The 12,606-nt window shown below is 66.5% G+C and overlaps 3 protein-coding genes across 3 annotated transcripts; 1 reads left to right on the top strand and 2 right to left on the bottom strand.

Annotated features, from left to right (window-relative positions):
* Window positions 1-2,413: 2,413 nt before the first annotated feature.
* Window positions 2,414-2,952, bottom strand: EMIHUDRAFT_65282 (hypothetical protein; the record flags this gene model as incomplete). Its single annotated transcript, XM_005773286.1, has 2 exons — window positions 2,414-2,659; window positions 2,761-2,952. The coding sequence occupies 2 exons, from the start codon at window positions 2,950-2,952 to the stop codon at window positions 2,414-2,416; spliced, it is 438 nt and encodes a 145-aa protein (XP_005773343.1).
* Window positions 2,953-7,581: 4,629 nt separating this feature from the next.
* EMIHUDRAFT_354911 (hypothetical protein) lies at window positions 7,582-11,174 on the bottom strand. The gene is made up of 6 exons (XM_005773285.1): window positions 10,322-11,174; window positions 9,090-10,243; window positions 8,897-9,014; window positions 8,702-8,749; window positions 8,418-8,498; window positions 7,582-8,217 (listed from the first exon to the last, which is right to left on the bottom strand). Exons 2-6 carry the CDS (start codon window positions 9,602-9,604, stop codon window positions 7,777-7,779), a joined length of 1,203 nt encoding a protein of 400 aa, XP_005773342.1. The 5' UTR covers window positions 9,605-10,243; window positions 10,322-11,174; the 3' UTR covers window positions 7,582-7,776.
* A 179-nt stretch (window positions 11,175-11,353) lies between these two features.
* EMIHUDRAFT_101634 (hypothetical protein) lies at window positions 11,354-12,523 on the top strand (the record flags this gene model as incomplete). The annotated part of the gene is made up of 1 exon (XM_005773284.1): window positions 11,354-12,523. One exon carries the CDS (start codon window positions 11,354-11,356, stop codon window positions 12,521-12,523), a length of 1,170 nt encoding a protein of 389 aa, XP_005773341.1.
* Window positions 12,524-12,606: the final 83 nt, after the last annotated feature.

Raw genomic sequence — 12,606 nt, 5'->3', positions numbered from 1 at the left:
CACCTCCTCCCCCGCACCTCTTCCCCCGCAGCTCAAGGTGAGCACCAACCTGTCCGAGGTGCTCGCGGCGGCGGACGCCGCGGACGAGCGGAGCCGAAAGGTCGCCGAGGCGGCCTCGTCGCTCGTGCACACGCACCTCTGTGAAGCGGCGCATCGCTGCTACATGCACCGCCTGCTCACCGAGTACGGCCGCAAGATGCGGTACGCGCCGGACATGGCGTCGCGGCCCGGCGCGCGCCCGTACCCGGCCCGGCGAAAGGGGGGGTGGCCAGGTGGCAAGCCAGGCAGGGACGAGTGCGAGGCGCTGATCGCAGCGAGGAGACCGCGCGAGCGAGACTTGGGCACCTTTCGGACATACAAAGTCGGTCCCGGGCCCCCTCCGTCGCGGCTTGTGGGCGACTCGAGCCGCGAGGCGGCCGGCGGCGGCGGCAGGGGCGGCCGGGCGGGCGGCAGCCGCAGGGGCTCGGGCCGGGGGCTCGGAGGCCGCGGCGGGGGAGGACGAGGCGGCCGGGCTTCGCGCGTGCTGCCTTCCCGCGCGTGACGGAGGGCTCGGACGGGCCACACAAGGGGGTTATATTTTCCCGCGCCTGCGGAAAGATCGTCCCGCAGAGACCACGTGTGAGAGCTTGTGTCTGTGGTGTCACAGTTGTGTCGAACAGTTGTGTGTGTTTTGGTTTAAAATTAATGGAAAGGAGACACCTCTAGGCTTTAGGTCTACAATGGGTATGCCGCGGGTCCCCGCCCATAACTTTACATGCTCATGCGTCATGGCACACCCGACACCTGAGACACACACGCACATAAAGCCGTCACACCAGACACACACCAGACACACACCAGACACACACCAGACACACACACACGAGAGTCGAGAGTCGACGACGAGATCGGCCCGCACACGACAGGGCGAGAGACCGCGCGAATGCACGGTCGCACGCCCCGCTCGATCGACGTCGTCACACACACACCGACGGGCTACGTCCTACGAGTTCTTTGTCCGTCTCGACTGACTGATCGCAGCCTGCGAGTAAGGGCTGACGTACTTGGGCTTTGAGATCGGCTTCGCGATACCCACAGCGTCCAGTCCGACAAGAGGCCCGTGAGCTCTCGCCACCGGCACCAGCACCGGCGGCGCGGGCGTGGGCGCCAGTCCGCCCTCTGCGCCCCCGCCCAAGCCATGATGAGCGCGCGGCGCAGGGTAGGTTGTGGAGTGGTCACCGACGGCGAGCTCCAGCGCCTCCTACGGTCCAAAGCACTATCCTCAGGCACGGTCGGGCGGCTGCTGCCCGCCAAGCGCATGCCACCTGGTGGCCCAACCGACCCGCGGCTGCTCTGTGGCTGGCTCCCTTCCGAGCGCCCGCCCCCGCCCTCCTGTACGGACCCGCCTTCATCGAGGCCCGCCCGGTCTGTGAGCCAGCCCCTTGCCCGTGCAAAGTTTTGGCATCGATCTTGAGCCCGGCGCGGCCAGCCACGCCGCCGGCGCCCGACACGATCAAGGGGAGGTTGCTGCCCCCCTCGTACGCTGCCTCAACCGCAACCGTGTTGCGCATGCTCGGCAGGCTGCTGGTGTCAAAACTGTCGGGCACGGGGGCTGCTGGTGTCAGGCACGGGGTGTCAAAGCTGTCAGGCAGTACGATGAGGCTGCGAGGGGATGCGCGGGAGTGGAATGGCGCCTGCTCGAGGCCTGAGGCAACGAGCTCGACTGGCACGGGTCGGCCCCTACTGCGAGACCTCACGACTGTGAGGAATGTGCGCACCACCTCCATCGGCGGGCGTCCTTGTCGAGAAGTCCTGTGCGTCCCGACCCACCGCAGCTTCCCGCGGCGCCATAGACGCCGGTCACCCCGCAGCTGCTCGACGCGCCGTAGCTGCCTATCCCGCTGCTGCTGAGGAGCCCGCTGCTGCGGGGGCTGGCGTTGCCCGGCTCACTCCGCCCGCCCGTCCCAGTGCACCCTGTGCTACCGCCGGCTGCTGCCACGCGCATGATGCCAGGGAGGGAGGTTTCGCCGCCGCTGGCACTCAGCGCGGGGTCGGTCCGACCCACCGCCGCTGCCGGTGCGCGCTCGGAGGGCGCGGCCACGGCGGAGCGAGACTCCTTGGTTGACCTCCGATGCTTTGCCGGTTGCGTCGGCAGTTGCGCGTCCCCACCCTCGCCAGGCGCGCCGCCGCCCGGTGCCGTCGGCAGCTGGTGCTGCGGCACCTCGGTCCGCTTGGTGTTTGGCTGCACGACCGCGTCGCTGCGCAGGTGCAGCTCGCGCAAGTACGGGTGCTTGACGGCTTGCCTCGCGGAGATCCGCTCGTCGGGGTCATAGGCAAGCAGCTTTGAGATCAGGTCGACACCGACGGCGGGGGCGTGGGGCACGAGCGACTGCAGCGGCGTGGGGTCCTGCGCGGGAGGCCCAGGCAGGGCGTCCTAGGGGGAGGTGCTCGGCGGGGCGGTGGCGCGAGCGCGAGGTTTGGGGAGTGGAATGGAAGGGGGGCATCCGAGCGGGCGTGACGGTGGGTGGGCCTTGTGCGGGAAGTTGAAATCGATGTGGGTATTGGAGTGCTTCTTCAGCTTCTCGAAGGTCGCTCGCCCCGGCGTGCCCAGGATCTTGTGGATCTTGGCGACCTGGTCGAGCTCGTTTGTGCCGGGAAAGAGCGGCGAGAGCGAGAGCACCTACGGTGTGCGGGTATGCGAGTCTCCACGAGTGTGGCGAGGGCTGGGCTACTCCCCACTCCGCATCCGGCGCGCGGGTGAGTGCAGTCTGTATTGCGTACGTGCAAGAGCACCTCAAAAAAGACGCAGCCGATCCCCCACATGTCCATCTTGTAGGAGTAGAAGCCGTCTGTGAGGAGGCACTCGGGCGCGCGGTACCATCGCGTCGAGATGTACTCAGTGTAGGGCTGCTTCGAGTAGATGCCGCGGCAAGAGCCAAAGTCGGCCAGCTTGAGCTCTTCGTCGGTTATCATCACTCCTCTCAATCTGTAGAAAGACGGAGAGATTTCGATATGCCATCGCTGAGTCCGGGGGTCAAGATCGCCCTTTCCTCCAACCCTCGGTGTCGAGGCCGGCTCTGGCACGAGCGAGAGCGGCACGAGGTCCAGCCGCGCGTCGTCGACGACGAGGGCAGTTCCCAGGGATTCCTCCAACGAGGGCAGTTCCCAGGGGTTGGCGTCCTTGCAGATTGCGGCGCCCGGCTCTACAACAAATGAGGCTGTGCGGACTTTGAGAAATCGAGAAGAAGGGGAGAGGGAAGAGGAGAGACGCCGGTGAGGACGAAGCAGAAACTAGCGCAGACGAGAGCAGGGCAGACCCGGGGACTGGGGAGCCGGAGCAGACGGCATCGGCCGCCGAGGGAACGTTGGGAAGAGGCACGAGGAGGGCGGCGACTTCGACCGACTATGGAGGACCCGTCGCCAGACGACGCAGGGCAGAAGACGGTGAGGCGGAGCAGACGCGCAGGGTGAGACGAGGGAGGGAGCAGGACTTTGCGGAGATCAGCAGGAGGATGTACGAAGAGATTAGGAGCAGCAGGGACCCGAGGGACCATGTGGAAGACGGCTAGTGCTAGTCCCCCATCGGGAGGACGACCCCGGCTAGTCGCCGACCACACCCACAAAGAACCCTGCACAAAGATCGCAAGGGCGGGGGCCTGTTCCTTTTTACCCATCTCACAGTAGAGAGGTGTCCGTTTTTATTTATTTATTTATTTTGAGAAATCGAATGCCCCCATGAGACAGTCCCCCCGTGTAGCCTTTAGCGTGCAGTCGGCCTTCGGCAGATGCAAATTTTGTTATCTCGCGATGTCAGCCCTTTCTCGCGCCGCTCGCGCCGCCTTGCAGCCACTGCCACAGCACCGCGGCGATCTCTTGGCGACCTCAAAGAAGATTGAGGAAAAATACCAGAAGATGCTCAAGGAGATCCAGAAGCGGCCAGCCAGAGAACCGCCACTGTTTTCGTGACTGCAGCGTCTGTGAGGGTCCGCCCGCACCCTGTACAGGGAGCGCTCCTGCGACACTTCCCTACGCAAGTAAAACTCTCGCAAGTACGACAGTAATCGCACGCGCACTCTCTTCTCTGCCTGTTTTGTATCGAACACGTGTCCCTGGATGATTGATACCACACCAAGCCCTTGTCCCGAATCAGCCCGTCAAATTCTTTTTTCTTGCACGGGTGGTGTTTTCATAGTCCCGTACCATGCGGAATCGACCCTCTCCCAGCACCAAGGACCCAAGGCCGCCGAAATTGTAGCGAAATGCAATTCCTGACAAAAACCGGCCGCCGACTTACCGCGCAAGTCTCAATACCTCTTCGCTCCTCCTCTTCGCTCCTCCTCTTCGCTCCTCCTCACTCCTCACAATGTCGCTGCGGATGATGGTTGTGCTCGCGCTGGCCTCAGTCGCGTACGCCTTGCCGGTTCAGAACCAGATGGTGGCGGTGGCGGAGGCTGCAGTGACGGCGGAGGCGTCGGCGACGGCGGCGACGACGGTGGATGCGGCGGCGGCCACGGCGGATGGGGCGGCGGCAGCGGAGTTCTCGGCGGAGCCTCTGATCAACGTACCGGACGGGCAGGAGTACCATGGGCTTGACCTCGACATGTCGTGTACGGAGGCAGGCCATGATATGTACATATGTATATGTACGACAACCCGCAGCACACGAAGTTGAAGTGCTGCCCTGGTTCCGAGGAGAAAGTTGAGACATGCCGTGGCGTTGACAACTGCTACGTTTGTCGCGAGGAACCACGGACTGTCTACGAGGTGTTCAACAAAAAGGGAGTGGCGACGATCCGTTCCGTCAACGATCCCAGCGTCGTGAAGCCGTTGCCGACCTCCGGGCCTCTGACCATCAGGGGGTACCGCTGCACTGACGCGGCATCCATCGACAAGCCGTGGGAGATAAACCTCGAGGACGTCGACTTCGCGGGAATTGACTGGCTTCGAGACCGCAAATGCTGGAACTTCGCCAACGGGGACCGCGACCCCAACAACATGGTGCAGATCTATGAGCTGACCATCAAGGATATGGCAAGGTTTGCCACCTCCCCTTACTGCATGATCGAAGGTGGAAAGTTGTTTGATCCTAGCTGCCCCTCTGGACATACCTTTGGCGGGGCTGAGTATAATTCGGAAGATGCGGAGGGGTTCTGGGCTCTCAAGGGCACCAAGGAGATTATCCTCCATTCTCGTGAGGTCTACCGCTTGGGTTGTGCGATGGACGCGATTGGGTGCCCCAACGGCTCCTGCCAGGCGACCGACGAGACGCTGGTGAATGAGGTGAAGAGTGCCGACCTCCAAATGTGTGATATGGTTTGCCCCAACCCCGAGGGGTGCTGCAAGACGCGCTTTGGTAACTTCTACTCTCAACAAGACCCGTGCTCGGATGAAAAGACGTGCAAGACTTCTGGCTTCTGCGACATAGATTGTCAGTGGTGGCAGAGTCGCTACGTCAACATCCCCCCCTCGTCCTCGTCCTCCTCCTCCTCCTCTGAGTAAGCAACCAGTGAGAAGAGCCCCCATCGGGGTCATCTCAAGTGGCTTGCGTTCGATTCCCAAGGCATCATCTGCCACTCTGTCCACTTGCTCTCCCTCTGTCCACTTGCTCTCCCCCGTTGTTTACTAGCGTTCCTCTGTCCATTGAAATTCGTGTCGTTTACCCGTGCCCTCTTTTGTTCTTGTGCTTAAAGGTTTCAAAATCATCATCGACCAGCGCGCAGCCCATGCGTGTAGTATTTACTCGTTCTCAATACTGTAACAAGAACAAGGTCGGCGCTGTGACTTCTGGGAGGTCTGAAGCTCACCCATTGAGGAAGTGAGGTACTGCTCCGTCCACCCTGATCATGCTGAACGAGCTCCTCTTGTAGCTCGATCGGTCACACCGCCACCACCGCCGACGTCTCACTGTGAGATGATGGAGAGGCGTCAGGGGCGGGGAACCCGCAATTTGAGATGCTGAGGGCATTTTGAGTTGCAAAAGATCAATTCAGATTGCATTTTTCAATTCAGAATGCCGAGTTGACTTGTTGCATTTCAAGATGCACACCGCATTCCAAAGATGGTCCACGCATTCCAGGATGCGTCGACCATCCTGGAATGCGAACTGCATTCGTGAATGCGCTAGCATCTGGAATTACCCCTTTGCATTCTAGAATGCTCCTTGCTATTACAAGTTGCCTTCCTTAATCTGAGATGCCCAGCATTTTGGCCAATTCCGCGACATGTCGGCGGGGAGCCTCGCCCACCCCACACACCGCTCCTGTGTGGACTCTGACGGCCTTGCCTCACACCTAGATGATGCCAAGCAGGCAAGGGATGGGCCGATGTGGGGAGGGCAGTAGCTGAGGAGGAGATGGCTCAGACCTGGTCACCCCAAGCGTCCTTGATTTGACCGCCGACGCGCCGCGCGCTGCGCCGTAGCTCAGTCGCGACACCGACTCTGTGTAGGACAGCACCGATGCTGAAGCCAGCGCCCTCAGGGTAGCTGCCGTAGGTTCTACTCCCTGAGCGCTTGTGGAGCTTCTTCATCTTAGGCGCAGTCGGGTTGCGCCGGTCCACCACGGTCAGCCGGGACAGAGGCGTCGCCGGGTCCTTCCAGTTCGCCTCGGGCTCGGGCTGCACCTGCCAATGTCCTGGGAGCAAGTGCAGCGTCATGTGGCTCGGCTGCTTGAGCTCCTTGATCTCGTCAGGATGAATCATGACGTTGCGCATCAGCAGGCCCCAGTCCACCTGCGCCAGCCACACCAGGGCTCAGCGTCTCTCATGTGTGCACCAGCCGTCACAGCGCAGCGCCGCCCGCCGACTCGGCATCACTGCCCGGTGCGTGGCTACTCCCATCTGTCTGCATCGTGTGTGGCGTGCGGCGGCACACCGGCATATGTGTCGCTTCCGTCTGTGCTGATCGCCCAACGTCTCACAGCCTGCGGCGCGGAGGCGCCGAGCGTGCTGCTCGTTGCGCTATGCAGCGCATAATTGAGATTGCCTTGAGCATCCCAGGATGCATGAAGCAATTCAGGATGCGCGCAGGACCTGCGCGCATCCTGAATTGCTTCGCGCATCCTGAATTGCTTCATGCATCTTTGGTTGCCTTGAGCATCCCAAGATGCACGAAGCAATTCAAGATGCATGAAGCAATTCAGGATGCGCGCGCATCCTGAATTGCTTCATGCATCTTGGGATGCTCGAGGCAATCTCAATTAAAATGGAGATCGTATCGGGCAATTTGAGATGCCGGAGCATTTCAAATTGCGGGTTCCCCGCCCCTGACGAGGGGGGACGACACTGCTCGTTCGGCAGCGTGCACCTCGATAATCCTGTACCGTGTTCGTTATGACCCCCCCCAATGAACACACCAGTGAGGGAGGGCGAGACGATCGAGGGGTCCCGTACCATGCGGAATCGACCCTATCAAGTGCTCAAGTGCTCAAGGTCGACGCAACACATGGGTCATGGCGACAGACAGGTCCGGGCGCCCGGGGAGAGGAGGCAGGTCCGGGGGAACCGGGGAAGGTAGGTCGTCCTCCTCGCCCTCGAAAGCTGAAAATGGCTATAACTCCGCCGCGTGGTTGTCTTGAGAGACTCACTTGTCGCAACGCGCGTAATGGCGTAAAGCCGTACGTACTCGCGTGTGTGGTTTCTTAGCGGGCACACACAAAAGACAGAGCCAGCGGACAGTGCGCGAGCGACTCGGCGCACTGCGGGTCTGCGGCCCGGCCGTTGCACACGGCGTGAGCAACACCCAAGCCTCCCCCTCCCCTAAGCCCCCTTCTCACGACCCCCCCGCCCCCGCCCCGCCCCTCACGGCGGCTCGCACACCGGCACGGACCAGATCTGCGAACCGCTGCTCCGGCGCGCCCGCGCGCCATCCGCGAGCGCCACCGCCACGGCCAAGTCGGCCGGCGGCGGCGGGCCCTCCGACGCCGCCCCAGCGTCCCCGCAAGCAGCGGCCGGCCGCTCGCCCGGCTGGTTCTCCGGCCTGGGCGGCGCCATCTCGTCGTACGACACCGCGTGCCCCGCCGGCGCGTCGAGCCAGGCGCGCTCCTCCTGCGAGAGCGCCGGCTCCAGATCGCCCGTCAGCGCCACCAGCTCGGCGAACGAGGGCCGCGCCTCGGGCGCCGCCCAGCAGCGCTCGATGAGCGAGCGGACCGAGGGCGGCGTCGCGGCGGGTAGCGGCGGCCGCAAGCCCTGCAGCCCCGTGCAGACGGCCGCCTGCAGCGGCGGCCGGTCGGCATACGGCACCTAAGGCAAGGTGAGGTGAAGTTCTCCACGCACACACACAGGGGGGGGGCAGGGGGGGGGGGGGGGCTCGCATCTCCACCCACCAGACAGGAGCCCCACAGCACACCACGTGCGAAGCCCGGTGCACGTGGGTGAGCGATCTACCTGCCCCTCGCTCCCCCCACCCCAACGCAAGCACACGGCACACGCACACGCGGCACCTCGTGCGTGATGAGCTCGAACCAGAGCATCGCGTACGAGAAGACGTCGGCGGAGGCGGAGTAGGGCTCGTGCCGGATCACCTGAGGGCGAGATATGGGGAGATGTGGGGAGATATGGGGAGATATGGGGCTCGTGCCGGATCACCTGCGGACGAGGCTCGTGTCCGACGTCGGCGTGGCTAGGGGGGGCGCGTCACGCCCGCTCTCGCCGGGAGCGCCTCGGGCGCCATCCAGCGGTTAATTAATAGTTAATTGGTAGTTGATCAATAGTTCATTTAGAGCGCCTCGGGCGCCATCCAGCGGTAGGTGCCCGTCTCGGCTGTCAGCTGCTCCTGCGTCGCGGGGGGGAGAGAGGGGGGAGAGAGGGGGGGGAGAGAGAGGGGGGAGAGGGGGGGGTGCGGTGAGGAGGCCCCCTCCGGTGCGAGGGGCGAGGGGCGAGCGTCTCTCGCGGCCTCTCGCGGCCTCTCGCGGCCTCTCGCCTCCGCGTCGACATCGAGCTGGCGAGAGAGCCCAAAATCCATCAGCTTGGCGGTGCCCGAGGCGTCGAGCAGCACGTTCGACGACTTGAGGTCGCGGTGGATGTAGTTCTTCTTGTGCCTAGGACGCAACCGCGGAGACGTGGTCGTGGGCGCGTCCCCAGCAGTGGCCGACGCGGCTGCGGCTGGGGGGCACAGGTAGAGCATCCCCGCCGCGACGCCGCGCCCCACCTTGAGGGCGAGCCCCGGGGGCGTCGGCCTGCGGAGCGCCTCGTACAGGTCTCCGCCCTCGCAGAACTGCAGCACGAGGCAGTGCGTGGGCGGCTCCACCACGCAGCCGAGGAATTCGACCACGTTCGGGTGGCGCAGCTCGGTCAGCGCAGCCACCTCGGCACGCCACGACTCGAGCCACTTGCAGACGCCGCCGGCAACCTTGACAGCGACGGTCGCGCCGTTCCACTGCGCCAGGTAGGTGGCGCCGGCGCCGCCCTCGCCGATCCGGTGCGCAAAGAGGATCTCCGAGAGGCCGATCAGCCGCGCGCCGTCGGGCGGCTGCAGCAGCGCCGCCTCGGGCAGCGCCGGCTTCGGAGGCGACTTCCGCGGCGAGGCGGGCGGCGAGGCGGGCGGCGTGTTTTCGGCGCCGGCGGCGCCGTGCAGCCGCGTCACCACGGGCGACGCGTTGGGCGAGGGCGAGGCGGAGTGGCGCGCCATCCGCTCGTCGACCAGCGCGAGGAGTGACTCCTTGAGCCTCCGGGCGGGGAGCTGCGACAGGCGCGAGGCGAGCTCGTTCGCGCCGTCGGCGCCGTGGCGCACCGCCGCGCGGCCGAGCGTCAGCAGCGCGGCGGCTTGGAGCAGCGTCGCGGGCGCGGCCGACGCGCCTCCTGCCGGCCTGCCGCCGGCCGGCCGGCAGAGCGGGTCGCTCGGGCGCCGGTGCAGCGCGGGCGGGTCGGTGTAGCCCGGGCTTCCAAAGAGGCGCGTGTACGAGTCGGCTGCGCGGGGAAGGTGGCCGCCGCGGGGCGGCGACGCCGGGCCCGAACCCGCCGAGCACGTCGAGCCGACAGAGCCAACCGAGCCGGCCGACGGCTCGTCGTCGCTGAGCTGGCGGAGGGAGGGGCGGCGGCGCGGCGAGGCGGCGCGCGGGCCGGTGGAGAGCGGCGCGGCGGGCGCGCCGGCGCCGAGCGCGACGGCGGCGGCGCGTCGCTGCGCCGTCCGCGCGCACGCGCCCAGGAGCAGGTGCTGCATTGTCTCGAGGCTGTCGATGTGGGCGGTGACGAGACCCCACCACTGCTGCGGCTTGAGGGTGGCGCGCAGGGCCACGAGGTCGCACTCCACCTCGAGGCGCTGCACGACCTGCGCGGGGCCAGGCCGGGTGAGACAGGAGCCCCCCATGGCATTCAATGTGCAAGGCCCGGAGCGCGCGTGGGTGACCTGCGCCAAGCCCGCGGGCAGCTCGAGCCCCGCACCGATCAGGCGCAGCAGCCGGCGCGGCGTCTGGTGGCGGATCGAGCGCGCGTACGCGCGGCGGCGGTGAAACGCTATGACGAGGCTCCCCTTGACTTGGCCGTGCACCGCCGCGAGCGCCGCGTCGCGCAGCAGCAGCGCCCCCGTCACATAGCCGCGGATCTGCGCAAACGTCTCTTTGAGCGCCGCAAACTCGGAGACGGCGGTGGCGGCGGCGCACGCGGGGAGCTCGGAGAGCACCGCCAGCGCCTGGTACGCCAGCGCGTTGTACCCGCCCATCGTCGCCACAAAGGCCGCCCCCTCCTCGGCCGCGCTCGTTGAACCCTTGCTGGCCGCAGCGACGTCGCGGTCCGCCGAGGTGCGGCAGCGGCTGAGCAGAGCGGCGAGGTTGGCGTGGTCGCCCGGCGCGGCCGCCAGTGCGGCGTCCGTCACGGCGCGACGGGTCGCCGCCGCCTGCGCCAGCTTCGTGCCGCAGCTCGCGACCCACCCCGTCGTGGTGCCCCGCTCCAGCGCGAGGGCGTGCGTCAGCGCGAGGAGCGGCTCCAGCGACGCGAGGAGGCCGAGCACGTCGCCGACCGACGAGCGCGGTTCTCCGGGGCTGGACGGCACCTCGTCGCCGTCTTCGGACGATGCGCGGTCGGAAGAGGACTGGCCGCGATGCTGTGGCGAGAGGCAGCCCTCGCTCGAGCCGCTCAGCGAGTGCGAGTCCCAGAGGTTGAGCGGCCGGCGGAGCGCGGCGCGACGCTCGCGCGTGCTGTACTCGAGCGTGGCGGCGCCGAGCGAGGCGAAGAGAGACATTAATGTGCGGCCTCGTCAATATACTCTCGGCTCGGACTGTCGGGCACGGACCAACACAGCGGGCAAAAAAATGTTCTGCGCCCAGCGTAGAGGGCCGTGTGTAGCCCTCTTTTTGGCGCATCCGTTTTTCTCTATTTTCACATGCTATGCCGGTCGTGAGAGGTTGAGGTGCGAGCCCTGGAGGCCCTGGGTTCACGGGACATGCTGCGCTCGCGATTCTGGCGGCCCTGGCGGCCCTCGCGCGAGCTCCCGCCGGCGCCGCCCTCCTCGCCGCCTCTTCCCGCCCTCTTCGCCGCGGCGCTGCCGACGCTGCTGCTTGGCCTGCTGCTGCTGCTGCTGCTCCGCCGCCGCCGGCCGAGCACCGCCGCCTCGGCCGCCGTCGCCGCGCTCGACGAGGCGGCCGTGCACGCGGCTCGCGCCGAGGCGGAGGCGCACGGGTGGGCTCTCTCGCGGGAGTGCGACGCCGGCACTGATGCGCACCTCCAGGTCTACACGCGCGTAGTGCGGGAGCGGCCGGGCGAGGCTGGCCGCGCCGCCGCCGACTCTTGCGAGTACGAGATCCGGCTGGTCGCCGAGGCGCCTCACGGCGCGGCCGAGGTCTTTGCGCTCTTCGCAGAGGCGGACCTGCTGCCGTCCTGGAACCCGCTCGCCGCAGAGGGCGGCTTCCTCGACCTGCAGACGAGGGGAGGCGCCGACGGCGTGCTCTCGGCCAAGGCGCTCTGCCGGCTGCGCATGCCGCCGCTGCCGTCGCTGCTGCTCCACTACTCGGTCGTTGTCGAGGACCGATTCGCCGACGCCGCCGAGGGCTGCCTGTACGCACGCGCGGCGTCGGAGCACGCCGACACGGGCGCGGCGCTGCCCGCCTGGGCGCGCAAGGTGCGCAAGCTGCCGTTCGGGGGCGCCGAGTGCCGCTTCACGCCGCTGCCGCCGCGGAACGAGGGCGGCGCGCGCACGCGGCTCGACGTGCGCATCACGCTCGACCTGGCGTCCTTCCCGGCGAAGCGCTTCTCGCCGAAGCGGCTGCTCGACACGGCGCTCTACTACGCCACCCCGTGGGCGTGGAAGGCCGCGCGGCTGGTGCTCGAGCGGCTGCTGCGCGGCGGCTCCCCCATCAGCAAGCGGCTCGCCGAGGACGACGCCGCCGTGTACCGGCTCGTGCGCGAGGCCACCCGTCAGCCGCCGCCGCAGTGGCTCGCGCCAATCCTCGAGGCGGAGGCGGCGGGCACGCCGCCGCCCGCCGCGCCGCCGCGCCGCTTCTACGGCCACCCCACCACTCGCCGCGTCGACCGCTGCGTCGCGCTGCCCGTGCCGCGCGGCGGCGGCAAGGCGGGCGGCCGCGCCGGGCAGCCGCGCTCTAGCACTCTATTGTGAGTGCATGTCTTTTCTTGCTGTGTTAAATTAAGGTTGTTCCGTTCACAGACATGAGAGAGCACAGACGACAGAGCAGAGACAAA

This window comes from Emiliania huxleyi, assembly GCF_000372725.1.
Source record: "Emiliania huxleyi CCMP1516 unplaced genomic scaffold EMIHUscaffold_34, whole genome shotgun sequence".
NCBI classification, from domain to species: Eukaryota; Haptophyta; order Isochrysidales; family Noelaerhabdaceae; genus Emiliania; species Emiliania huxleyi.
This window is presented reverse-complemented; position numbering and strand designations above follow the sequence as displayed.

Bases quoted from the DNA above. Each gene is read 5' to 3' on its own strand.
- EMIHUDRAFT_354911 (XM_005773285.1), bottom strand. From the start codon at position 9,604: ATGGCGCGCCACTCCGCCTCGCCCTCGCCCAACGCGTCGCCCGTGGTG. The intron at 9,015-9,089 runs GTGCCCCCCAGC...GTTGCGTCCTAG, and splicing joins GCGGCGGGGATGCTCTACCT to GCACAAGAAGAACTACATCC. The intron at 8,499-8,701 runs GCGCTCTAAATG...TCTCGCCCTCAG, and splicing joins ACCGCTGGATGGCGCCCGAG to GTGATCCGGCACGAGCCCTA.